Source organism: Numenius arquata, chromosome 20, assembly GCF_964106895.1.
Source record: "Numenius arquata chromosome 20, bNumArq3.hap1.1, whole genome shotgun sequence".
Lineage (NCBI taxonomy): Eukaryota > Metazoa > Chordata > Aves > Charadriiformes > Scolopacidae > Numenius > Numenius arquata.
The window spans coordinates 3331210-3358467 of NC_133595.1; the positions used below are offsets into that span (position 1 = coordinate 3331210).

At 40.6% G+C, this 27258-nt stretch overlaps 1 protein-coding gene across 3 annotated transcripts in view; it reads right to left on the reverse strand.

Annotated features, from left to right (window-relative positions):
- VPS13D (vacuolar protein sorting 13 homolog D) overlaps nt 1–27258 on the reverse strand; it is a 99508-nt gene that overhangs the window by 20551 nt on the left and 51699 nt on the right. For all 3 annotated transcript variants that reach the window (XM_074161607.1, XM_074161606.1, XM_074161605.1), the window contains 12 exons: nt 26905–27065; nt 26439–26547; nt 24963–25142; nt 24580–24696; nt 24089–24238; nt 22965–23114; nt 22052–22148; nt 20231–20379; nt 17623–17757; nt 17088–17255; nt 3986–4118; nt 2423–2618 (listed from right to left, as the gene is read on the reverse strand). In XM_074161607.1, the coding sequence (XP_074017708.1) occupies nt 2423–2618; nt 3986–4118; nt 17088–17255; nt 17623–17757; nt 20231–20379; nt 22052–22148; nt 22965–23114; nt 24089–24238; nt 24580–24696; nt 24963–25142; nt 26439–26547; nt 26905–27065 (1745 nt within the window). The remainder of the gene's footprint in view (nt 1–2422; nt 2619–3985; nt 4119–17087; nt 17256–17622; nt 17758–20230; nt 20380–22051; nt 22149–22964; nt 23115–24088; nt 24239–24579; nt 24697–24962; nt 25143–26438; nt 26548–26904; nt 27066–27258) is intronic.

Genomic DNA, 27258 nt, shown 5'->3' on the forward strand with positions numbered 1-27258 from the left:
TCATCTCACTCAGAACTGATCCAATGGGTAAAGTCAAGCAGATTAAATTCATGGCTTTTTTAAAATTCAACCATGTAATTGGAGAATTGCAAGGGGCCTATAATTTTTGGTTATGTATCATGCTATTTAAATGCAACTGTAATTAACTGGTTGACTCAACTGTGCACCAGTACCGGAACCTTGCACGCACGCCGTCAGTCTCAAGATAAGGTCAACGTGGCTCTTACCACGTTATTACCTCACATTCTTCAGTTGTTCAGAATTGCACTTCAGATCAGTTACTGCCATAAACTCACGCTGGTCGGGGTGAGCTGTGTTTGTGCACTGAGCCTGGAAGAGCCCACACGGCCCAGCACGCTTAAACCCGGTGTCCAACTGGAGCCAGCTCCTTGGCTTTGGAACACTCTTCTATTTTCATTCCAAACCACACATATTTGAACAGTTAACAAATGCGGCAGGGGGATATTGGTACACAACAGTCTGAAAAATGTACAAATCCTTTGTTGTTTCTTTTTTTTATACACCCGAAAGAACAATTTGGTTGCTTCATTATATAAGCACATAAAAACCCAACCCTTATGAAACAAAACCTGAGTGCAGGGTTGCTGATAGCTGGTGGGGTGGTTTTGTGGGGTTTTTTTCCCCCTTCTACATTATCTACATGTTCTTAAGCACGTTTTTTGTTTAAAATAAGTTCTGATCAGATTTTGTAGACTGGAGGAGTGTAGTGAGTGAGAAAGGTTTTTCTTTTTGTTTGGGGGTTTGTGGTTTTTTTTTTTTTCCTTGTAGAAGGTTGCTGGGTTAGAAGCTTTTTGCAGAGTGTGTGTAAACACTAAAATCACTGCACAGTGCTCCTCTGTGACAACAGTATTTCAGAATCTAGTGGAAGCAAAAATGTGGTTCAGCTCATCTGTCTTAACCTCATCTCTTAATTGACAGTTAACAAGTTAAAGGGAAATACGTCCCACAGGCAAACACAAGGTAGAGATAAGGCTGGTTGGGGGCCCTCCCCTTCCCAGTTGCTGTCTGCTTTGTCAACCGCTGATAACATCATCGCTACTGTGCACAGGCTGGACCTCATACAAGTATGGCAAAGTGTGAACTTTAAATATGTATCTTGAAACAAACAATAATAAAAACACAGCTCAACCCGTGGTACAGCCAGGTGTGTTTCTCCCCGCCTTTAAATAAATCAATCAATATGTACAGACACAAAATTAAGACCCATATAAGCAAAGCGGTAGATGTGTTTTCTCAGGGATGCACTTAAGATTTCTCATGTAATTTTATGCATGCAAACTGTAATCCCCGGCCTGTTTTCACAAATCAAGCCAAGTACCAAATACTTCAGACATACACGTAAACACTTCCATTTTCACAACAAAGTACACCTACGTTCACTCTTCAAAGTTCCCTGCGCCTCACTCACACTTCATCAAGTGTATTGTTCTCTACTGAACCACTGATGGTAGGCACTTCAGGACTCCAAGCGTGGCATAATAAAACACAGGAAATGGAAAAGCCAAATGGGAAGAACAAAACAACCAGAAAACCCAACATTTTGCAAACATTTTTCTCTAAGTTTTCTGCCAAGAAATTTACTTAGGATTTTCTTTCACTTCTTCAGCACACAGGATCTCGCGTACGCACACACCAGGACTTCTTGGCATAGCACTACCTTATGAACTCTCGGCCACAAAGAGTAAAAAGAATCTTCTCTCAGAGCAGCCTTTTTAGAACTTAGCCCTTTCCCTCTTCCACATTCATAATCGGTGCTAATGAACATTCATTTACTTTAAACAATCGTCGTTATTTTGTAGGCAGCACGTTAGGGTAGTGACTGACAAGATGAAGCCAAGCAAAGCATCTGTGGTGATGTACACGCACAGATCTGTGGGGAAACAGACAAGCATGTGGGTGTGCGGGCTTATATCCACACCTTCTGTAAGTGAGAACTATTGTTCAAAATGAAAATTAGAAGATAACAACACTACATTGATACCAGAACTCTTCAAACCTTTGAAGAACCATTTCCTACACAGCTAAATGGGAGCTGGAGGTAGAGCAGGGAGAGCTTCTCCATTTCAACTCTGCATAAGGATTCCATGATGGAAATCCAATCCCATTACATACAGCCCTTTCAAAATTCTGCTTTAATCTAATACTGTAGCTTAATGATTCCTATTTTATATTGCAGACTTTCCATGCAAATTTCACTCTTGTTATAGGATCAACAAATGCCATCTATTAAAGAAAAAGCAAATTGAATTAAATGAGCTACATCACTAATAATAGCTCGTAGTAAATGTGATTAAATTATTGTTTCTTTGGGTAGGGAAAGATAATCAGATCAGCAATTGCATAAGGTATTAATATGCGTTTTTCCAGTATTATTGATGGGAAATACAAACCGCTTACTGACCTGGGGCCACTCAGAGTCGCAGTGTCCCTCACTGCCTGTGCCGTTTCCGATGCGAAATCCAGAGCTCCCGCCACAGGTTTGGTCACGGTGCCCACCAGCCCCTTCCCAAGGCCCGATATGAAACCGCTGACACCTCCTTCAGTTTTCACACCTTCCACCGTTGAAGTTATGACACTCGTCAGTCCTCCAATGATGCCTTAAAAGACAAGAACAGCAAAGTAGGGCAGAAGCACTGCCTTAAAAAATGACAGAGCCTTGTCACAGCTGATGCCTAAGCAATTTACTGCCAAGCCTGACAGAAACGGACGGGGCATTTAATGCAGTACAAAAACTGTTTCACAACTGTTTAGTTAGCTAATAACTTCATACTTCCCATATGTAGTATATACAGGCACAGACAGTAATATCCTACGGAAAAAGATTTAATTCATTATTCAATATGTGTATTTCTAAATATTTCTGTACTGGTTTATTTCCCAGCTGTATTTACACAAAGAGTCCTCATCCATTTCTGAGGTGAAGCGGTTACTTACAGTGTGACAAAATTCTATTACCACAAAAGCTTATATAATTTGAGACAGAAAAGTGCATTTCTCCACTGGAAAAAGTCAGTCATTTTAAAATGGCGTTGTGTGATTTTAACTGTGACGCTGCCGGAAGATGTTTCTCTGCACGTTTCCATTGCTGGGAGTCTTAACACTGAAGAAATCAGACTTTAGAGCACACTGGTGTGAGAGAAACCGCTCACCATCCATTTAAATACCTGCAGCGTCTCTTTCTGACAAAAGCCCAGCAGAAAGCCCTTTGCCCAGCGTGGAAAAAATTGCCAGTTTGGTAAAAGCCAGATTGTCTTTGCACAGGCTGCAACAGTTGCACTGAAAGACTGACATTTAAACAAACTGAGTCAAGATGATGCAAAATATAAATATTTGATTTAAACTTGGCTTGTATTGATTTAACTTTCTTGAACAGATAAATCATGAGCTAAATTGATGTGAGATTCTGGCCAAATTAAGACTAGTCCACTGCCTTACACAAATTCATTTCTCTAGCTCTTAGTAGACTGAAAAAAAAACAACCAACAACCAGGCAAAACCACAAAATAACCCAACTGATGAAATGTTACTTTAAACTGATGTCCTGATTCTGACGAAACTCAGGTTTCTGGAACTGAAAGCAAACATAAGCAAGCTACAGTCCCACCATCCTCATTTTTATTTTAACGTCTGGCCCTCAAAAAGTCTGTCTGCGTGGGTATTTTATGACCCAACAAAGAAACTGAAGTTTTGAATGAACTTTCTTTGCAATTTCATTTTAATTTGAAAAAAAGGTTTTACTTACAGTTACATGTGAAAAGACCTGATTCTTAAATGTAGTTTCTGTCAACTTCCAAAGCAAACAATCCCTCCCCCCTGCCCCCCCACCAGCATTCACTTTCAAATATAAAGTGTACAGCAGCTCCGCTTCCCTGGCTGCAAATACTAATACTAATACCAACTGTTCTTTTCAACCTGATCATCTCTTTTAAGAGAGAAATGAGTTAAAATGACAGCAAAGGGTTACCATGTGCAAGTCCGTGGATTCCAGCTACAAGATGCTCTCCGCTGGTTGCAGCGTGATAGCGAATGTATTCGCGTTCCGTTTGATGTCTGTTATCCATCGTCTTCCCCAAACCATCTGACAAGGTCCCAGCGAACTGCAAGAGACCAACCTTTTCTGTTATTAAAAGAACAAAAGGTGTTTCTACTATGGAGATGTACTGAGGAAAATTCCTAGATCCTAGTTGTGAAATACAGATTTATACAACTCAATTTGTTCCACGTGCGCAGTAGCTCCAGCTTTTGTGCCATGAAGAAAGCTCTGAAGCACATTACCCCGAGCTTTCCACCGCTGCACCCGAGGGAACAGTCAAACCCCGCCGCAGGGTTCAGGCCACAACAAATGAAGTCTGTGAAGGACGTACAAAAAGAAGTGCCAGCGACCCGGCTGGAGCCTTGCAAAACCTCACAAAATGTTATTTAGATACAAAGCTTTTCTTCTGCAAAGGTACGTGAAAAGCTTCAAGGCAAATACGCCTGACATGAAACTAAAACATCTGCAAGAGTTAATTAAATTCTTTTTAGTAACACCTGATCACAGCTCCTCCACGACCAGTACCTCACTGGGTATGAACTGGGTACGGACACTGCCCCGTCCACTGCTCAGCTCCGCTTTGGTGCATCTGCTCTCTCCTTTGCATCCGTATTAGTTACGTTAAAAACCCCTGTGATTAAGGTGTTGCACCAGGAGACAACTAAAACCTGGTGTGAAATTTGGATTCTAATACACTAAAGATGAAAAAAGAAACAGACAAACAGTGATGCAATGACCATGTTCCCTTCCTTTTTCTGTCATTTTTTCCAAGGCTGCATTTCTTTTTTAGAAGAAAAAGATTTTAGATACTAATTTAGATCTTTTACTAATTTTAGATACTTCTTGCCATCCACAGACAAACTACTCCAGTGGCTCCAATTATCTGAACAAGTGGACTTCAACAACATGAATGAAAATTAAATCCCATGACCCTTCTTGTGACTTGATCACAGGGACACTAAACAGAGCATAGTGATCACTGACTGAATTACTCCTGACCTCTGGGTGAACTTAATGTAGATTTTTTTTTTCTTTTTCTAAATTAGCCTAGAAATACAAACCATCCTGAAGCTGTCTATTAACCCTGTTTAAGGTTGGGCTTTTTTTCTGGACAAATGCTTTGCTTTAAGAGGATTAGAGTAGTTGCTATAAAAATTAAAAGGCTCAATAGGCCTTGACAATTCAAACCTCATTAAGGAATCTGTCAAGGCCTGAAAATGATTTTTCAGGAACACATTTTGAAAGTTACATTAGTGCGGGATCGACCAACCAGCCAGCAGGAAGAAACCAACTTACTAATATTGATCAAAATCGGTAAACTCTCCCTCACAGCTTTGGTTCCCCCGCCCCCAGTCGGAATTGGCCCCTCCACTACACCAGCCCTGCCGGGAAACACGCGCCGGTCTTCCCTCAGATTTGCCTTCCTCTGTGAAGCAGAATCTTCCTCTGTGAACCAGTCAATAACAATTCAGGTTTAGTGTACAGATAGAATTTTAATGTGATAGTAAATTAGTCTCTTAGTAAGGAGGAAAAAAATCACATGCACACGGTTTAAAAGTCATCGTCTCCATGAACTGTAAAAACAAAGTTAATGGGGGCATTTTGCTATTTAGAAAATAACACTGAATTACAGCTGTAAACAGAACAATTTAAGGATTCTCATACACCAAATGTACCATGAAATGTTTCCATTTTGCTCTGATTCAGGTGACAAAATCTAAACTCAACACACGTGAATTACTGAACATGAACTTCATGTTGAATTACTTTTTGACACACACACACCCCCCCTCACCCTCCCCGGCTACTGTTTGTTTTCCGGCCTCATTTAACAAAGCCTGAAGCCAAACCCCGTTGCCAGCTGCACCATTTGTACCTGAACCAGCGGGTTACCCCAGTGAGCGCCGTGAACGGGCCCCATGGGAGCAGCCTCCAGCTGGGGACCGTGGCAGCACTTGCCCTGCTCCGAGGGACAGAACGTAACGTGATCAAGTTTGCCAATTAGAGGCAAAATGCCAGCGAAGATAAACCAGGGGAGACGTTTCACAGGCCTCGGCAAGTCCCGCTGAGCTCTGCTTGGCCAGTAAGCCACTCACCATCTTCTGCTGGGACCTTTAGGCTCGTATTTGTAGTAAGGATTCTGAGGGTAGTGTCCCGTTATCCGGACTCAGGAACCGAACAAGACCCACGTCAGCACTCGCAGTACCCAGGTAATACCACGGGAGCGATGTAACTGCTGGGTATCCAACATTTTTAACCATCCTTTTCTGTGCACCTCAGAAATACTTTCCCTGAAATGGCTGCTGAAGCCTATTTCAGCAAACAGGATCGCACCTACCTAACTAAAAAGGAAAAATAAAGATTTCTAACATGAAAAGGCCCACCCACCCACAAACCCCCACACACCTTGTGCCCAGTCTGTGTAGATTATAATCACTGTATTAAGAAGTTACTCGGCAGTGGTGAGTTATTTCAGGATCAGAAACCTGAGGAAGCATCGCAAATTTAAGCAGTTTAAGTCCAGCTTAAACTTTGAAGGGAGACTTGAACAAGTTAAGGCACAAAAGCAGCCGCCTTTTTCCCCAGAATGTCTTGCTTTTAGATGCCTCCTTCGAGAAGTGCAGCATTAGATACCGGGATTCAGATCCCAGGGCTCCTGGAGGAGCGGTGCTGATGGCTCACGGAGCTGTTAACCCGGTCACACAGAAAATACTCTCCAGATAAACAAAGGTGACAACAAAAGTGCGATCCACCCTTGTCTTCCTTAGCTTTTGTTAATAACGTGTGACCTGATAACTTCAAAGCCCACTTAAGACCGTGTAAATGCCAACAGAACTAAATACAACAGCCTGTGGAACAAACATTAAACTAATCAAGGGACTTCTAAAAACCAGTCCCCCTCCTTCTCCATCCTCATTTCCGTAACAAGTTCTTTGTCTACTTGTGGATGAAAAAAAGAAATTACTAACTTGGTCTTTTATCTCCCCATTTTTCCCCCTTTTCCTTGGAGCAGAATTGCAGCACAATACCTCAGTCTCGGCTCGGTATAATCTCCAAACGAAACAAAGCATGTATCTTCCAGGCTACTAATTAAAACTTCTGTCATTTCAGGTACTAAAAATATTTCAAATTATCATCAACATGCACTGTTTAATCCTTTGCCTTATCCCTTCTGCCTGGACAGAAGAAGGAGAACCTCTGCAAAAAGCTCCAGACAACCTTCATTCACAGACACCCTCCTTCTCCTCTGGCTCTTTGTGTCCCTGAAGCAGATGACGCTTCCTGCATTTCTGCTTTACGGAGGGACACGGACATTTTCTTCCAGGTCTACATTCTAAAGACGCTCGATCCCTGGTTTTCATCCCACACCAGTTCATGTATGATGTGAAGCGACCAACTGGACACGTACTGCAGGCTGCAGACATGACCCGCTCCACTTCTCCACCTGAGCCTGTGTGCTCTGGCATAATCCCATCCTCCTGAAGAGGGTGAAACACAACTATTTTCACATTTCCCTCCAAATTCCAGGACATTTTGCTACTGTGAGCGCTATCTTTGAACAGCATGTAAACCGCTCTCAACGCTTCACGATAATTGAAATGTTACTACCCTTCCATAACCCGGGGCACACTGGCCTCAGCCGCCGCCTCCGGAGACTCGGGCAAACAGATGATTCATCACTTCTTGTTTTCTGTTACTGGTGTCACCCATCAGTACTAACTATCTACCATGGTCTGCAAAAGCAGCTGAAATATTATCTGTACAAGAAACTAATCTCCTCATGTTCTGGGTGTTTTTTGGGAGTGTATGTTTGTTTTTGTTTTTCTTTTGAAAGGCCCAATAATTAAGGAAGTTTTGCCACAAACCCTTTTACGACTGACAGTGTATCCTTTGCGGCTTCAAGCAACAGAAGAAAAACAAAAACACCCCATATACGGTGTTTGTGAATCAAGGCTAGTGCCAAACAATAAGGCTTATGGGGCACAAGAAGAATTCAAAGCAAATGAAAACTAATTCTAGACTTTGTACTGCATGTTCCCGCTAAGCCAGATGCATGAAGCACACAGCATGGAAATAAGTTTTAAGTAATCTTTTAAAGTCTTTTTAAGCTCTTGGCACCGCCTGGTTCTCTAAGGACATCCCAAAAGGATAAATACACAATTATGACTTTAGTCCAAACATTCCATTGTAATTCTAGCATCAGAGAACGGTACATTTACAAATATTATTGACTGAGCAAAGCAGAACATTCCAACATGGAATTTTAAGGGAGAAAGTGATGAAATTAAATATAGGTCAGTTCCAACTCCTGTGCAAACCTCACAATGAACTGCCTTTACATTAGAAATCCCAGGGTTTACTCACATCTCTGCTCTGCAGAACTCCTTTGAAAAGGAGCTATTTGTCAGATTCCATTCAACCACCTTTCAAAAAAACCTTGAACACCACACCTTGATAGTGTTCATACCTCTATCTCCAATAACAAAAGCTGCCTCTGAGAGACCAAAGCATAAATTTAATTATGCTATTTCAGCAAGGTAGAAAAGAGTATTTAAAAACATATTTAAGTTAGAAACCCTAATGTAAACTGTGAATTATGTCATCTCAGTTCTCACACACTTACATTTTCCACAACAGGAGAATCCCTAGCCATGGTGATTAACAGTCATTCCATAGCTTCAACAGTAACTTCCCCTAAATACAATTAACTGTCCATCTAAAAGAGAAGAGCTGCTTCTTGCAGGAAATGAAGGCCGTACAGGTAATGGAAGAACAGCAATTGTCACATTTCCGAATGTGAGTTCTGTGGGACACGTTCTTCCCGACAGCCCTAAGCAGGAACGTGGGGTTTGGAGCTTCATTCTCCTCCCCTCTGCTACCCTGACATTTCCCTCCTTCCTGATGTGCTGCCAGCAGAAGCCCCGGGCATGGCAGCACAGACGGCTTGAAAAGAGTAAACATCTCAAATCAGCGCACACTGTGAACCTAACAGTAAAACCCTACTAAATACATATACAGTAAATATTAAATACGACGGACTATGTATAAACGTTTAATACATATCTGTAAATTTAATCCCCCGTGGCTACTTCACCTCTAGCAGTATCACTAAAAATCAGCTTTATTTCCTACATCTTTCCAACTCGTTACAGGTATTTTAGAGGAAGCCAATTTTTACACCGACTTCTGACAGTTAAATACAACAGTTCAAAACTATCCATTTATTTCTCTATATGGAGGCAAACCCCTTCGCAGTGTCCATGTCGTAGGCGAAGCAGACACACACACGTGCTGCTGGGGTTTGTTACGGTTAAAAAAAGAGGTTTAGAGCAGTTGGTCATCCTGAAACCTTGGTGTTAATTCTTTGGAAAGTGTAAAAAGAAAAAAGACAGGCAGTATTCTTGGGTGCACATACTGACTAGTGCAGGGGGGCAGATGAAGTTGTCCAGTAAATTCTTCAGCCTAAGTTTCCTTCCTTTTATTGCAATGTCTCAAGGTTGATATTTAATACATTTCTGTGATTTACCACAAAATAACTTTTAGAGCAGTTTGTTTACTAATCAATACACGCATTGTTGTGGAACGGGAGCACTATGTATTTAATTGTACACACTGGACCTCAGTAAGCAGAGAGACAGCACAGCTTCCCCCTTTCTCATCAACTCTACATTCTACTGCGGCTAAAAGTTGAAATGCTTTAAGTATTTGAAAAAACAGCGGTTCTTTATTTGTCAGATTTAAAAGCCCCAGCTCTCTGAAGCTGTTCCACACAACGCTTGTGCAGGGCTCTGTCACTCTCTTAAGAATTACTTGGCTATTTATGCAGGAAGGTTTGTGAATTCAGTTAAATCTAAACGCTATATACTTTTATGCTTTCCTTCACGCGTTAATACATCCTGTTAAATACAGTCCTGAACAGAGAGGATGGTCCAGGCCGAGCCCAAAACGCATTTATAACCCAGCCAAAGTGCAGAGAGAGAAACGTGTGACGGAACTATGAATAGAACCGGCAGAGTCTTAATTTAGAAAATCCTAAATCAGCAAAACGCTATAATCAGCTTCTCATTTTAAGAGACACATCAACTTTGACCCTCTCTAAATTACTGACAACCGGGAGGCGGCGAGGGCTTTTCCCACCCAACAAACGCCGTGTTTCTCGAGGTGCGGCGCAGCCCCCTCCGCGGCGAAGGCGCCTTAACTCGCTCCCGTCCCCTCCCCTGACAGCGGCGGGCGGGGCCGGGCCCGCGGCGGGAGGGAGCCCGCGCTCCCCGGGGCAGGAGGCAGCGGAGCCGCGGCCTGAACTTGGAATGACCCCAACTGCAGAGTCACCGGCGGGTTCAGCTGGAGGACACGGCGCCTTATTAAACAACTAATACTCTTAACAGATAATTCCCCTCCCCCAGGTTTAACTCTTGCAAAGCTGTTAAGGTCTCACGGTTTGTTTGTTTTCGGGGAATGGAATCGTTTGCCCTTTTTACACCCCCCTCCTGAAAAAACCCCCTCTATACCGAAAACCCGAGAGAAAGCCTGAAGAGGTCTAGGCCAGTTCCTCCAGTTAATACGTAACAACGACGTATTCCGAGGGTGGCAGATTAAGTTTGCGTTTTTAACATCATCTTTCCCATCTTTTTATTTCCATTCCCTCCCGGCAGCGCTCCCCAGCAGTCAGTCTCCTCCCAGCCAGGTTCCGTCACCTGCCACCAGGCTTGGGAGCCGATCTCCTTAAAAACCCCGTGTTTTCTGTGTTCCACGAGATTTTTGAATGAAACCTGACGCAAACACCTTAATTTGTCCCACTCTCGGTGCCGACAGTGACAGCCCTGCGCGGGGTGAGGCCGAGCACCCATTGCTCCAGCTCCACAAGGGACCTTGGCCATCGCCCCGGGGGCATAAAAATAGTGTTTTCCCTCCTCAGCAATACACAGCCAAGGAATTTCAAGTTTAAATCTATTTAACACACTATGCTACACATCTATATAACTACGTATATAGAGTGGGGAGGTGTAGCTAGCCTTTTGTCAAGACCGAAGCCATTAATTTCAAACCCACACCCCATTTTTTCTCCTTCAGATGCTAATTGTGACGTTTGGGATGTTAGGTGCCCGTTTTGATGACATGCTAACCCTTCAAAAGATGTAGGTTAAGATCAAATTTCGTTTCATCTCTATGGTAAATGTTTATTTCTAATTTCACAGTTTGCGATTTGGCAACGCTTTGCATACCATGTTTTAAATTCTCCTTTTTTCACCTAATTCCCCAATGAGTCAGCACAACAGGAACTCTGTCTTCTATTTTGCAAGGAAATCAGCTGGTAACCCCCTTCAAAATAAAGCTCCAAAGCAAGTGTAAAACTTAAAGCTTTCTAACCTCCTTTTTTTTTCCCCCTAATTGTAAGAAGGTCACTCGCAGCTCTGTGTCCGCAGCGTCTCAGGGTCTGCAGTTTTTGCACCATTCCAGGATTCTCATTCTCTATTGAGTGATTTCCCCTGGAAAAGGCTCATGCAGAGCTACCGCCACCGCCACAGTTCCATCCTGACCGTGCACATTTAACACATCAAGTCCAAATAAAACAAAGTTCTTACCACAGAATCACCATTATATCGTTTGATCTTACCCATGCCCACTTCTCCACAGAAAAATCTCTGGCAGTCAAAGCAGGTTCACAAGCACTTTGTACAAGCAGCTTTGTAAAAGAAAGGCTGAATTTAACCTGAATTGCAAAGAAAACTCTGAACCGGGACGCCGGCACACGGGGTTCATCCCGGGGTACAAATGAGAAACAGGAAGAACAAAGTAATAGTTCAAACTTCTCAAAGACAATCCTTTACCCCAAAACCTCTTTCAAAGATACTCATCACAGCTACCAGATGTTCTGCACACAAAAAGCGACACTTTCCATGGCTTTTGATTGCCACTAATTGGCCATAAAGCTTGCTGTCTTTTAAAACTGCTAGGAAACAGGGTACGTGGCCTCATCTGTAACGCTCCTCCCAGCACCGACGACTTCTGCCGGGGAATTTCAATCACTTTACATCTCATAATCTGCACATTTTCGTACAGACCCTCACCGCCCGGCACAACCTGCACAGTACGGCCAGGCTGTGAAGGGAATGCGAGTGAAAGCAAAGATGATCTGCGGTGCCACCTGAACACGTCACCTGAGCCAGCTGCAGCAGCCAGTCCTGGGGAAGACTCGAGGAGAAAAATCTTAAGGTTACACTAAGAAAACACAAGGAAAGCTACATTTGACCCAAACTGTATAAATGACTTCTAGGAATAGAAAAAACTATTTATGGCAATTGCTTCTAAATCCCCCCCCTTCAAATCCCCCCACTTCAGCACTACCCTTGTAAAGGATGACCACCAGCTTCCCCACAGTAACATCCCAATTCAAATCTCTAAAGTTGCCCAGAAAGACGATGTGTTTTCCAGCCTTCCTCATTTCTATCCAGAGTGAGACCGGCAGTGACCGTACACGTTTTGATGGTGACAGTTAAATAAAAGAGCAGGGAGTTAAACAAAATCATGAAAATATAAAATGCCAGGAAACTCTGAACCCGAATGCCACCATGATCTTTCTACAACATCAGTTGACCGTTTTGTTTAATACTCTCCTGAGGAAAACCATGTTCTTCTTTCTCAGGCTTCATACACAAAGGCTTTTGTCACAAGTTCCCTGTCATCGAGATAGGATTATTTTTTTCAGCTCCTTGAACTGTGTTTTGAGCTAATTTTCCTAGAACTACTGAAGCACAGTGTCTCCAAAGATGCGAGAATGCCCCTTGTTGTTGCTCTGAATAGTATCAAGTAAGAGTGGTTGGTCACATAAACTAAGCAGCTTTAAACAAAAGGGAACCATCAGCTTTGGTTGCTTTGGAAACATTCCTGTCTGTTCCTGGGTGGAACCTGCTTGAACTGTACCTGCCTTCAGTTCTCTGCTGTATCCGCTCCTCACCTTATTTATTGCCAGTTTTGTTAAAGTTAACATTCGTGTAAGTCAAACACTTGGTCATGATTTGTTTTTAAATAACCCCTTTATTACTTCCTCTTCACTTTCCATTCAGTTATCTTTATTTTTCTGTCACCGCCAACCACTTGAGATTCTGCTTTGATTTATCTTGCAAGGAGGATTAAAACTCCCATTTCCCTTCGTGTGGCTCTCATGCTCCTTTTCTATAAATGCCTCTGGGTCAAACACTCACCTGGAGCAATATTCCTATCCTTACTAGTCTTAGAATCTTCTTACCTTTCCAACACCCTGCCTCTTTTCATATCGTTGTTAATCACTTAAACACCTCTGCCATCACTCTGAACTGAATTAAACTAGATACACGGAATGAAAGCCCAGGGCAGAAGTTCATTTGTGCCTCCTACTCAGCCAAAAAACAAACACCCACACTACTCTTTGTTGCAGCTCCAATGTGTGTAGAGTCCGGGATCCCAGGTTCTGTCTGTAAGTCCGGGATCCCGGGTGCCCGCTGCCGAGCCGAAGGACTCCTGCCTCTCCGAGCTCTGGAAGCCTGCACTAGAACCTAACAAGGGAACATAACTGTGCCTGGTGTTTGCCTTTTCTTAAGAAGCCTAATTAAATTTCTCACTGGAAACTTCAAAGTTCAATATGAAAATTCAGCTCTTTCAAGAAGTTCGTTAAATTACTTTTTTTCAGGAGGAAGGGATGGACACAACAATTATTTCCATCCTATATATGTATGTATATATCCAGAAACTAAACCTAGCTGCACCACATTACTATGTGCTCGTAATTCATAAAAGATAACGGAATTCCTTGTAAGGGTTGAAGGAATCAGACAAGTTAAATACAGTATTGATGAGCTGATTCATCTTTTTAATCCTTTACCACCAGGAATCTCACTCTGTCAGCACAACGCCCATTTGCCAGTAACACACACAACCAGGCTTCACTGTCCCTTTGGAGAGCCCAAGGTACAGAACATTCTGTTCAGATGCTAATTCGGTCTTCAATACTCATTTCTAATTGAAACACCTCTGAAACAGGAATTAAGGATTTAGTACTATCATGCCTAAAGGGGGAAATAAAAAAAAAAGCGTGGATGCCAAGAATGTAAGACATTTCTACGCATATGGCAACTATAGAAGTCTCCATTCAGAGGGAATGAAATTCCCTCAGGTGTCTATATTTAGGATCAAAGAACTTTTTAAAATACAGAACTTGGGAGTCTCCAAGGGATAAAAACTACAAAAGTGTCTGTAGTGAACTTTATTTAACCTAAGGTTTTGTGCCAACTTAAATACACTGCAGCTCTCCACTTGAAAGAAGGCATTACCCACTGCGCGTTCTGAAATGCATGGAAAAGCCATTACAGGGATAATCAACAGAACTATAAAATAGAAAAGCAATAAAATGACAAAACCAGATACAACTCAGAGAGCATACTTTCCAGTTCACTCAAGCAGTGTTACTTCTAAAGTGATGATTGTAGAATTAAACTTTGTTTATCCATCTACTCACACCGTAAAAGCCAACTCATCTGAAAACCTAGGATAGAGTTTTATTTAGGATACTTTAAAAGCACCAAACCCAACCCAAACAGGTATTTTTTCCAGCCCCTGGTTTATATGTTCCTCCAGATTCAGCTGCATTAGTTACCAGCTCCACGGAATAAGCTGCAAAGACGAGGGTCCCCGTGGCGCAGCTGAATCAGGTGAAAATTTACGCAGTGAAAATATACTTAAAAATACTCTCCCTACAGAGAGCACCAACAGCAAGATAAAAATGATCTATTGTTTGAGTCATGTTTTTCTTGAATAATTCGAATTATTTTTTTCCCCCCACATTTTTTTCTTTACCAAAACTTCCCTTATCCTCAACACGCTCATAAGGCATATACATAGTAAAGTATAAAGGAATAAAAGTTCTACGCTGTACCATGTGCAGTTTAACACTTCACAAGTTGCACTTGAAACATCAATTTTTTTATCGTATGGACATTCCTGGCTTAGCTTTCTAGCAGATGTAGATGCCTAAAAGCAGTGCAATATATTTTGGGAAGAATTCATCCTGATTATTTGAGCCTTTTTTACTGTCATCTTTTATGTAGCAGAATTAAGATCCATCCTTTGGACAGGAGTTTCACAAGGTACTATTAAGCCTTCCTAAAGGATATAATTCTCTCCTTGTTCTGAAAGGAGAGAATAAATTATATATAAATTATATATAAATATATAATCCATATAAAAATTTTTTTAAAAGGGAACTGTGAGAGACTTGCATCACAGACATTTCGGATCTACCAAGGAGAAAGAAAAAAATAACCTGGGAAGACAGATAAATAGTACCTGGGGTGATTTTCAAAGGTATAAATGGGAAGCAGGCACTCGGCTCCTGTTGAATTTTGAAAGGACCTCAGCATCCAGCCGCCCTCTTGCCTTTGAAAATCTTCCTTCACAGACCCCTTGGTTACAAATGACTCCAAAGTTCAAAGAATGACCTTGCCCTTGTGGGAAACGTAGGAAGGCTCGTGCCTTTTAAAGAAAGATTTATGAGACTGTTGCTGCAGATGTGACTGCAATGAGGAAACAACACTTTATAGAAAGGAAGCTCTAAAGAAACATCCTCTATTGGGTGGAGAGGACGGGTCACAGGAGACTGGAACCAGGAGTAGAAAGTACAGACAGACCCACCCGTGCACAGACGGACACTGCCCTATGGACGCTCACCCAGTCCACCAGATCCCTGGCCAGGCCGGTATTTGCAGTGCTGGGAGCCACAGCATCACCTTGTATGGGATTAAGACACAAATATGGTATTTTGTTTGTATTTCTTGAAACTGACCACAATAGGCTAATGCTGGGAACCAGGTAATTACGGCAGAGAAGGTGTGTGTCATTTTTCACGGCTCAGCTCTCTGGGTTGGGTACGCTCACAGCTATACAGCACTCGGTGACGGCCTGGGGATGCCTATGGTTTAACTGGGTTTGGTAACGTTAATCTTGAGCTATCTGTAATTATGCAAACTCCGCATTTCACCTTTCTCATCTTCTGAATTAACTTTTCCCATTAATATGGGGAAAAAAGTAAGATTTCCTTGTCTACAAGTGGAATAGGTTGTGAAAGGATGAACCATGATAATATACATGTACAAACCTACCAGTTTAGGAAAATACAAATAATAGGAAATAAAGAATTTTCTCAAAAACAAATTTTAACAACACATCCTTATGTGGCAAAAGCATTATTCCAGTTCTACCCACAATCACAGAGTTCATTTACGATACATGTTGACACACAATGTAAGTAATGAAAAATATGTCGAGATTTTTTTTATCCAAGTGAACATATGTTTGCTGAGTATCAAGCACGGTATTGACCACGATCAAAACCACTGCCTATTTTTGGCTGATGCATCAGACCATACCTCTCTCAGGCACTAGAGTTATTTTCACTGATAACGCTGGTATCATTGAATTCTCTCATCATCAGAAGAACAAAAGAACGTTCACCATGCAGACTTTGGAATTAAACTAAAGAAAAAATGCATAGCAATCTAGGAATTCCTTACTTTGTTGCTGTGTGGCACAGAGTAAAACAGCCTCAAGCAATAGCATAATCATTGACATTCACATCAACGTAATCACTTTCCAAAAAGGAAAGTTAAGAACTCCTGTTTTACTAAATAAACCCTTAAATACTCCAAATTCCTGTAATGCGCTCGCTCTATTCTACACCAAATAAAATATAACTTTGTTCATTTTCACACAGGTGATGACACCACACTTAAGCAACATTTAGGCTCTCGCTCTGGTTAACTACTGCCTTCAATATGCAAAATGTATCAATAATAAGGTCTTGAGTGGTTTCACTGACTTTGGCAGAGTTTCTGGCATCCCTGAAGTGTATATATATAAAGCGTTTAAAAAAAAATCTACACTCAATTTTTAGAAAACAAACAGGAACAAAGCAATTTACAGATCGTCAATAATTCTGTTTGACTTGTTTTCCTGCCTATTTTTTGCTTATTGCTTTAGCAAACTTTAATATCGTAATTATTACCTTTGCAGCAGAGTTTGATACTCCATGTGTGACATTTCTGATGAGGCCACCAACGTTGCCGTATTTTATAAGTCCAGTAACACCTTCTGAAACATCATTCAATAGACCCATCGGGTTGCCAAGGAAATCCACAGAACCCAGAATCCTGGCTGCCTGACTGAGCAGCTCCTGTAGAATCAAGATGAAGAACGAAATATCACTTACAGAAGTGATATAACACTTGATATAACACCAACAAGGTTGATTAAAAAAAGTCCCACCTGCTACAAAACTATATACAAACCCAGACGGTTTGACTGAGGAAATGAACAGTTTTACTGAAGAAATGAACACACAAATACCAGTAAGATCAACAACGGTTTAATCTTAAAATGCAGTGTATCCTTAGGAGCACATGATGCTCTTTCTCTGGGTAGCAAAGCAGCAATATAGCACTAATGTAATATTCAAGAAGGAACTCCTGCACCCTCAGTAGAGAACTCATCAATCAAGAGAAGTTCAGCTTCTGCCACGGTAAAATCTGTGTGACACTCACCTCTTGGAAGTGTTTCAGAATGTCATTAATGATAAACTCCTGAGTTTCATATGGGTGGACCCTCGTGAAAGGATCCAGATTAATCACAGCATCTTCAAATCGGATTAGAGGAAATCCCAGTGTGCTTTTCAATGCCTAATTAAATAAAAGATATTTCTACTTTAATTTTTCTCTCTACTTCTCATTCACAGCACCCAAATGAATTCATCTTTAAATGGGTAACAAACCAAAATTATCTGAAGCTGCCAGAGGAGTTTCCCACTGCTGTGTAGACGCTTTGATACAGAGGGCAATCACTCCATAAGCCTTTTCTTTGTAAGCAATGATCAGTTATTAGAACTGCGTTTCTTCAATAACGAGTCATTAAACACTCTTCTTCGTGCAATCATTTCCTACACTTGATACCAATATTTCAAAACAAAACGTGTTTAAGACTCCACGCTTAGCGCTTTGCTCTAACTGCTCTAATGTTCAATTAAAACGAACCCGAAATGAATTTCCTTGATACGTAGTGAAGACAAAACTGGGTATTTTCCACCCTGCTGAAGTTCTATGAATGGACGAAGTGTCAGGATGAGCTGGAATAACATACATTATTTTCTGCAAGCCTGAGGCTCATTTCTCAACATTATGTGGTCTATTGAAATTCCTTAAACCAGCTTTTTCAATTATTTTAAAGGAAGAAAACTAAGACAGTAATTAGTCCATGGTCCAGCTGTACAATCTGTACATAAAGTACCATATTTAAGGTGGACAATCTCTACATCTATATATACACACACACAAAATAATTTTGGAAAAATTAACAAGAAAACTAGTCTTATAAGAAAGAAAGAGATCCCTTCTGTTTCAGGTCTGACAATGGCATCTGCACAGCCACCAACATCAGAAAGTCTGGAGAAGGCAAAAAGATACACCACCAGTATCAGGCTTCTTACATTAATCACTAAAGCACCCTTGGCAGTGAGTAATATGAGTTTTTCTGCCATCTGCAGGCAATTAAGGTAAATTACAGGTCTAATGTAAGTTTGCAAGTAAGAAAGGACCTATTTATTTTTTCAGTAAATGCATGACTAACTAGAGTAGTCCTCATTATTCACTTGGGTAGGAAGTAATTTCCTGTTTAACTATCAGATATTATATAAGGCAACTTTGTTAATACTGGTACCTAATAAAAATAATCTGTCTACACCAAATTACCGGACAGCAATGGCCAAGCCAGAAACATTAGAGGTAGTCAGAAAAACGTCTACAAAGACTCCACTGTGATTATTCTCTCCCTCCTACCCTGAACTCTCCTGTGCTACAGAACTGAATGGAACTCTGTCTGTGACACAGAACAGTCAGTGACTGTTATCATTAGGGGGAAAAAATGTACACACCAAGTTTTCTCTTGGGAACAACGCTGGCGGCTGCCAAGACATCCCTATGCAATCATATACCAAAGGTGGGAGGAAAACCAACCAGAACATGGCACATTACCCGTTTCTTAAAGGCACTCACGGCTAACACTGCTTTCTCTCTCTAAATTTGAGATAATCAGATGATAAGCATTTTCGTGTTGAAGCTAAAATGCAAACGCATTCAAGACACTGTAAGGAATACCGCCGCTGGCTACTGAACTCTCCTCCTTTGCACAAGGATTTGGTAAAAGCAATACAAGAATGCAAGACTGATGATACTGGGTCATCTCGGTAGGACTCCACGATACACGCTCATTCCACAAAACTAAACTTCTTTAAAAGCTTGCACATCTTAATGGCCATAGTATCGAGGGCACAAACAAGCCTGGTCAGGGTCTCAATTTTGTTTTCTGAACACAAAAGTTGAACAGGCAGCAGCTCCGTTCCCTCACGGTGGGGAACGGGTTTTATGGTTTGTTTGGTTGGTTGGTTCCTGTTTCAACTCCCCCATCTTGGAGGAAATCAGTGTATTAGCTCAGAGGAACTGAAATAGTGCTGGTTGTTGCCACCCTATTATGCCCAGGAAGGTCCCAACACACAAGCTGGGAACACTGGAGGAGATTATCTTCTTTCTTGCTATAATTTGGAATCCCTGGTTCACTTGAATGACTGTGCCAGAATGTTTATTCCCACATGCAAAGGACCAGAGTTTCCACACGTCTCGGTCCATACTCAATCTGAATTCACTTCAATATTGAACCAAATTGCACAGTGTTCACACAAACCCTCCAATGCCAATGAAACAACATTTTTTTGGATTAAAACACTCAGAGTTGTCCTGTATTTCTGCTCCCTAAATTGAGTAACTTCTTATTTTAGCTTTACCCTCACACCTCAGCCCTCCCATGCAATGGTCATTCCCTTTAAGCCTCTTTACACTACAATTAATGTAACTAAGATCCTTTGTCAAGTAGTGAGTTGTTAGGTGAAGTTGGCTGTGCTTGACTGAAACTACAGAAAGAACGAATGTTACAGAAGAGAGTGGAAATTATGCAAATCAAATAACAGAAGTAATTGGAACTTCTATTGTTTGTAACTAAAGTAATGGAAGAGTAAATGGAAATTAATAGTAGTAAACTAAAGCTTCTGTTGCCTTTTCCTCCTACAACAAAATCTCTTCACTCGGAAGCACACTGTGAACGTACCTGGAGATCCAAAGGCAGCTTGTTGGAAGTGAAGACACTCAACTTTATTTGAGGCACACTTATTTTCAGATTTTCAAAGTAGTATCGCTTTTGTCCTCCACCTTGTTCAACAGCCTTTTCATGGAGGTTTTCATCATACTTTTCAACCTCTGCATCCAGACAAAACACAGGAATCAGAATAGATGATACATAAATAAATATGGGGTTAGGAATACATATTCTATAAAGAGTTAATAGTTTCTCTGTACAAATAAAAAGTATGTGTGACTGCAAGTGTAGCCAGCAAAATTACTCATGCCTTGTGACATGAAGTTGACCTTTGAGGCTCAAAATTTTTTTTTCAGGTTTTAGAGATGCAGGCAGATCTGAATGTGTTTGTAGCTACATTAAAGAAGTAATCTAAATGCGTAGTTTAAGTTACTTGAGCTTTTAATCTTGCTTCTAGCTTATCTTGTCAGCATACAGAAACAAAGAGATCCGAACATAACTATGCAACGTTTCCTACTGTGTAGTCATGGTCTTGCAATATGTTTTCTTCTCCCTCCTTTCTCTGTACTTCCTCACATGCTCAGCTATCAAAGTAATGTACAAAATAAGCAAAGCTGACAATCTTCTCATTGATCACTCAAGACTGCACAAAATGCCTACATGGAAGACATTCAATACATCAATTTACGTACAGAGTGAGCCAAATCTGGTTGGCACTAACAGGCTCATATGTTACTTCTAAGAGCATCTTGGTGGTGTGAGAAGGCAGGGGGAAAGATGAACGATGACAAAGTCTTATGAACTCAGGTTGAACAATTAAACACGTTGAATGTAAGTGACAAAATAACTTTTGTCTGAATCTTGGATGACATCATCAGCACCAGTGGATAAACTACAAAGAGTGTACAGTAAGGAAAAAACACACCAGCAAAAGCATCAGGGTAAGCCAAAACACAGGACAGATTAGTAAACAGCGTAAGAGCAAAACTCAAAATCTTTTTTTTTGTCCTCTGTGAAACCGGGAAATGCAATACTTGTATTTTTTCAGAGACAATTCAGAAGATACTGTGGACTAGCAAGATACAGTGCTCTTGAGGATCATTTGTAGGCTCCCCCACATTTTGCCAAAAATAGTTTTTTCCTGCTATAGTTATTTTATTATATAACCCTACACACGCTACTGGACAACAAAAGTGACTTTTTTAATTGCCACTGCAATACAGATGCTTCAGAAAGTCTCCAAAGTACGGACAAAACCCTGCAGTGGGAGGATTAGAACAACAACTTTGAGATGACAAGATTCGAGAGCTCTGTCTTGCCTCACTGAACGGAAGAAAACTTCTGTTACAACCCAAGCCAGGGGTATGGATGCCACCACTAAAAGGTCAGGCAGCCAGAATTTCCCTTCAGTTAAGCAAGAGGAACTGCCCAAGGAACAAACGAGCAAAGATCCCATTTCTAGCCTTGGGTTTAAATAAACAAACATTACTAAACAAAGTGGTTTGCTAAAGTAATAACACAATTTCTTTTATTCCAATTTAGATGAATCCAGATACAGGAACTTAGATGAACACTGAACTCCTTCCCACAGAGGCTCAGCTCAGGCACCGTGTGCTGCACAACAGCACGTTACAGGGCTCGTTACCTGACTACTGAAACAAGCCCAATTTACCTGAACAGTGTTATAGGGGCCACTGAGACATCAGCTCTCCAGCTCTCCATTCAACAGTGGAAGCTTCCAAGCAGCCAAGCACTTGTTAGGTGTTTTGAACTTATTTTAAATGCAAAGATCACAATACTGTGTATTGTAAAACTGGTCTTTGTATACTATACCTGATTCAGATTGATCGTAGCCAAAGAAACTCAACAGCTTCAGAAGTAGTTTCTCCTCAATTTGAACTGTGAACTTTCGAGCGGTGATCATCAGATGCTACGAAGATAAGTAAGTCTCAGTTTACAGTATTAACACGAGAAATATGATCCATGTAAGCCATTAAATAGGACAATGTGTTCTACTTCAATGGAATATTTTCACTGGAATGGATTTGTAGTAGGATTCCCACCTTCAAAGTGTCTTCGGTAGTTTTCTTCACTTAAAGTTACCTACAACTAGTGATTGTTTCAATGTTTTGGAAGGTATTGTGCTTCATCACGCAGTAGTAACAATTCAGAATCTGATGCTTTGCTGTTTCCCAACACCAAAATCAGCTGCTTTTCAAAATAGCATCAAAATATATGGGTGAAAATTCCAAGTGAGAAAATAGGTCTTGACACCAACTTGGTTTTGCCCTCACAAGGCACACCACAGTTGGTGGGTAAGTTTGCAAACTCAATCAACAGTACGCAGGATTTAAGCTGCAAGATTGTTTACCAGAGAAAAGTAATAACCTTGTACCCAACTGATGAAAAGCACAGCATAGGTATTTTGGTTCAGTACACTACGATTCTATCTATCAGTTCTGAGGTGAGAATAATCAGCTTGAAAAGTAAGGTCACAGACATGAAGAAACAGGGGTCTGGCCTAATTTGTTGTATTTTTGAACGTATTATCCTGTTCATCACTGTACTGTGGCTTTAAACACTATGAACATGAGGAACCGGCTATAGCATTGTTTAATTCAGTATTAATTCAACAAAGTGTATTTCACAAATTATCTAATTCAGATTACTAGTAAAAATGAGGAACAGGAAAGGGCATTTAAACAGAGTAATACTGGCATGGAACAATCAAAAGGTTGTGGTTTACCTTGTAGATATCTGTCAGTGCACTTTTACTGGGAAATTTCATTGCGTTTACTTGCACTGCAGGACTGGTCTCCACGGGCTCATTTTCACTCATCTTAGGGGTCAGGAAGAGCATAAAAGGCCGCGTGGTGCCAATAAGCTGGTTGTCCACCTACAGAGCGGACAAGACAGGCAACAAAATCTGAATAGATGACAATAAATAGCAAAATTGATCCTCTCTAACTGAGGACTTAAAAGCTTTCAGAAACACATGGTCCCTGCGCCTGGGAGATACTGGATATACCCAGTTAGTGATCACCACTAAGACTATACCAAAAAAACATTCAGAAATATCCTCCATTTAAAAAAAATGGTTATAGCTACCAACAACCAAAACCTGTAACAAAACTGCTATGTTCTCTGTGGTTTTTTTTCTTTTTTCAAAAAACACTGCCAAAAATATTAAACAGCAGAGACAAGCTACTCCTGCATTGAAGTTTGACCGTTGCATGAAAGTATCCGTTTATCTCATGTAATCCACATCAGTATCCACAATTCCCCCTCCGCGGAAACCTTACATATTGGGAACAGAATTCTAATAAATTAGAGGAGTTTTTGAGTAGAGCAACATCAGTATCTACAGTCTTCAGTTAAACTTGTGAACTCTGAATTGTAAAGACTGAACTGAAAACAAAGGTTAAGGCAAAACTCTGCAAAGTCAAACCCAAAACCTAGTTGGGAAAAAAAATATGAGAGGTTTATATTTGTCTTAGTTGCCTATGACTCTATGGATTACACCGCAGTACTACCAACATTAGGACTCCTGCTCTCAGTGGCTGCTTCTTCATTACATAATGACAAAGCACCAAGAACCAGGAAGGGAGAAAAATCTTGATCTCACCTGTTTTCAAAACGGAAAAGATTCTAACTTGCCTAACAGAAATCAAAGGCATGAAATACAATATATCGTCTCAACTATTTCTAAGTAGAGAACAATGAAAAAGGGAAACACTGACGCTAATCGAAACTTCTATATTTAGGAATTGAAATCTTAGTAACAGCTCAAAACGTTTTTCAAACCTATAATGACAACAAAAACCACGGAAGACCCATGAACAAATACATTTGTTTGAAAATGGGAAATACCTGTATGTCTTGCACACTGAGCTCTAACACCTGACTTGCCGAGAGCTGTGTGTAGTGGACATTAATTCTTGTGAGGCACGCAAATACCAGCTCTTCAGGAACTTTGTTGACCAAAGACAATCCTATTCCACCTTCCAGTTTCACAAGCACCTGAAAAAAGAGTATCTGAAACTGGAAAAAACCCCTCCACTAACAAAACAACACTGAAAAACCCTGTGATACGGAATACATACTTCTGCAAATAAGTTACTTTTTTAGACTCAGCTAGAGAGAGAGGCTGAACAGCTCATTTACAACTAGTCTTTAAATAAAGAGGTCTTAAGACATATAAACCAACTTCTAAGAATGAGTTTTAGTAGGAAAATCTACAAGTTCGTAACAAGAGGTCATCATGAGGAAAAGCTAACAACCAACCCTCCCCAAACCCCTCTCTAAAATCTAGAAAGGAAAATAATATGTAAAATAGACAGATACTAGTTGTAGTATCTTACTTCTAACTCCTGCTCTGTATCTGGATTTTTAAACTTGCGTAGATCTTGTTCCGTAACTGGAAGTTCGTCTCCTTCACCAGATAAACGATCATTTCTACGTTGGTTAAAATCTGTTATCTGATAAGCAAATAAATTACTACAGTGATCATTTTCCTACTTATAAATAACAGCTATATTGTCCTACCTTATTTTTTTAAAAAAATAATTTTATAAAGTGCAATGATAAGTTTTGTGTCAATTATTTCTCTTTTATGATATTCCCCTCCCCCTTCATATAATTATGAAGTTACCTTTTTGTAAGAACATAGAATGCTATACAGAAAAAGGCAGTTCAAGTCCAAGCAAATAACGAAACTATATTGTAGTTAATGAAGGAGCTTCACCTGCAGAACTCTCGTTGGCCCATCGGGGATGACTCTAACAGCCAGTACCCCCGAGCCAGGCCTCATCTTCTGGTTTATGAACTGCTGCTCAGGTGGAACCGGCCCCAAAAGTTCGAGTGAAGTATCAGGACCAAGAACAACTTCTGCTCCATCATGAAGACCTAGTACGCCTCCCTTTGCCTGGAGAAAGAAATAAGAGTAAGGAAAAAAAATATTAATAATAGGTAAAGGTTTCAGATAACTATTTACATACACTAATTAAAAAAAAAAAATAATTTTGTAATATTTTACTTTCCTCTCCTTACACAGCTGAAGAAGAAAGTCATCTGAGACTCCAGCCCAGACTGAGTAATCTGGGTGTGAGGGAAATGAACACATTTCTTACTCTTCAGAACTAAAAGAAAAGCAATGCAGCAGCTTTTTACTTGGTATTACTAAAGCTTCGGGTAACTCATGTTTAATCAGCTGGGCAGTGAGAAGAAACAGCCAAGACCAGTAATCAAGTATTCCCACTCCATGTTAGGAACCTGAAGCTATCCTATCAGGATTGAACACGGGAAGTCCGTCCTGAAAATATTTTCAAAATGATGGAAAGCTTTTTAAAAGACGCATTCTGCCTCTGCAGGTGAGAATATAAATCCTTTCTGAATCAACACAGCAATGCAGGGCTTTCTGGTGGCTTCAAACCGACAAGTAGTAACTTACAAAGCTACTGTAATTGGATCATGTAACGATCAATACGACATCATTGGACTAAGTAATAAAACATTAGGAATATCGTTGTTTGTTACAAACATACTTTGTTATTTCAACAACATGCAGGATAACTTACTCAAACTTGTCTATAAGCAATGGATAAATATGGTTGAAACACATTAAAAAAAAACCCAAAAGAGAGCATCAAAATTCTTTTGACATTTAGTTCTAGAATTTGTGAAAGCAATCCAGGTTTCTGTGTCTGCAAATTCTAACATCAGCAGGCAGAATTATCAAATAGTTTGCAAGTGTGAGCTGTCTGCAGGTCAGATTTCCTGGAACACAAAGAAAGCAAACACTTCAAACTGTTTTTAAAATTCTTATTACTAAAATGTTAGAACCATGACTGTGGGAAGGGCTGGTTATACACAAATCTTGACTTTCATCAGTGATACTAATTGACACAATCTCCAGCATTGTCACATTTGGTGTGTGTGAGAATATCAAGGCCCTGCTTATCACTATAGTGTGCATTTTAACAATGATGTACTACTTATTTTCTAATTATTTAGTTTTGAATTAGTGGTTTAATTATTTGAAGTTGAGAAGAACATTCAAACACTAATTTAAACCACACACACTGTTTGCACGAGTCTGGTTTTCTCTGTTTTCTGAACTTTGGCCTCAAAGCTTTTCGTTCACTTCAACACTAAGCCCAAATGACTCTGTCATCTATGTCAGCAACAGGCAAAACAAGTTCAACACACAACCAGTTCTGACCTGGACAACCAGTCCATGGATGCCACAGGTCAACTTGCCATCACGGAAATTCCACGTCTGGGTGGTGCTGCGCCGTCGGTCGGGCTTTCTCAGCATCAGGGGCTCGTATCTGCAAGAGAATTGGCACGTACCCAATGCTTAGAGGATTGCAACTTCTCAGCTTTGCTCTTGAGAAGTGTTAATGGCGAACATTTACTCTAATTTTGTTCTAGTCCACTTTCCTAATCTCACTTCTGAAGTGCTCTTTTGACAACCTGCTGCTGAGAATACATCAGCCATGCTTTTAAAAATATTCCTAAGTTATAAAAGTGATCGTGAGGTCTGTTCACGGAGACAGCTAAAATCTAGCTCTTCCACATGCCTTCAGAATAATTTCTTTCCTTATTCAGGGAACATCATGTTCAGCATGATTTCAAAGTCATGGTTAGAATCTACATCAGTTTCCCGAGAAACTGTATGTCAATACCTGTTATCAGTGACAGCTGCCAGGCCTGCGATATCCAAAATCATACATGAGTCCGCAGAGCGAGGAGAAGGTTTATGGGGGTTGTGAGGAACTGAAGAACCTTCATGGCAAAGCATTCCTGTGTCTGTCATCCTCCAAAGCTGGGATCGCTTTCCTGGCTCCTGTTGCACAAAAATTCAACATTTAATTGAACATGGCAGTACAGAGCAAATATTTCTGTTCTGGTTTGCTATCAGATGCTTTGAATTATAATCCTTGGAATGACTTGTATATATTTAACTTTAGAGCCCCGTGAATTAGAACTGGAAACCAGTTTGTATGCCCTGCCTTGTAACTTCATGAGAACACCCAACG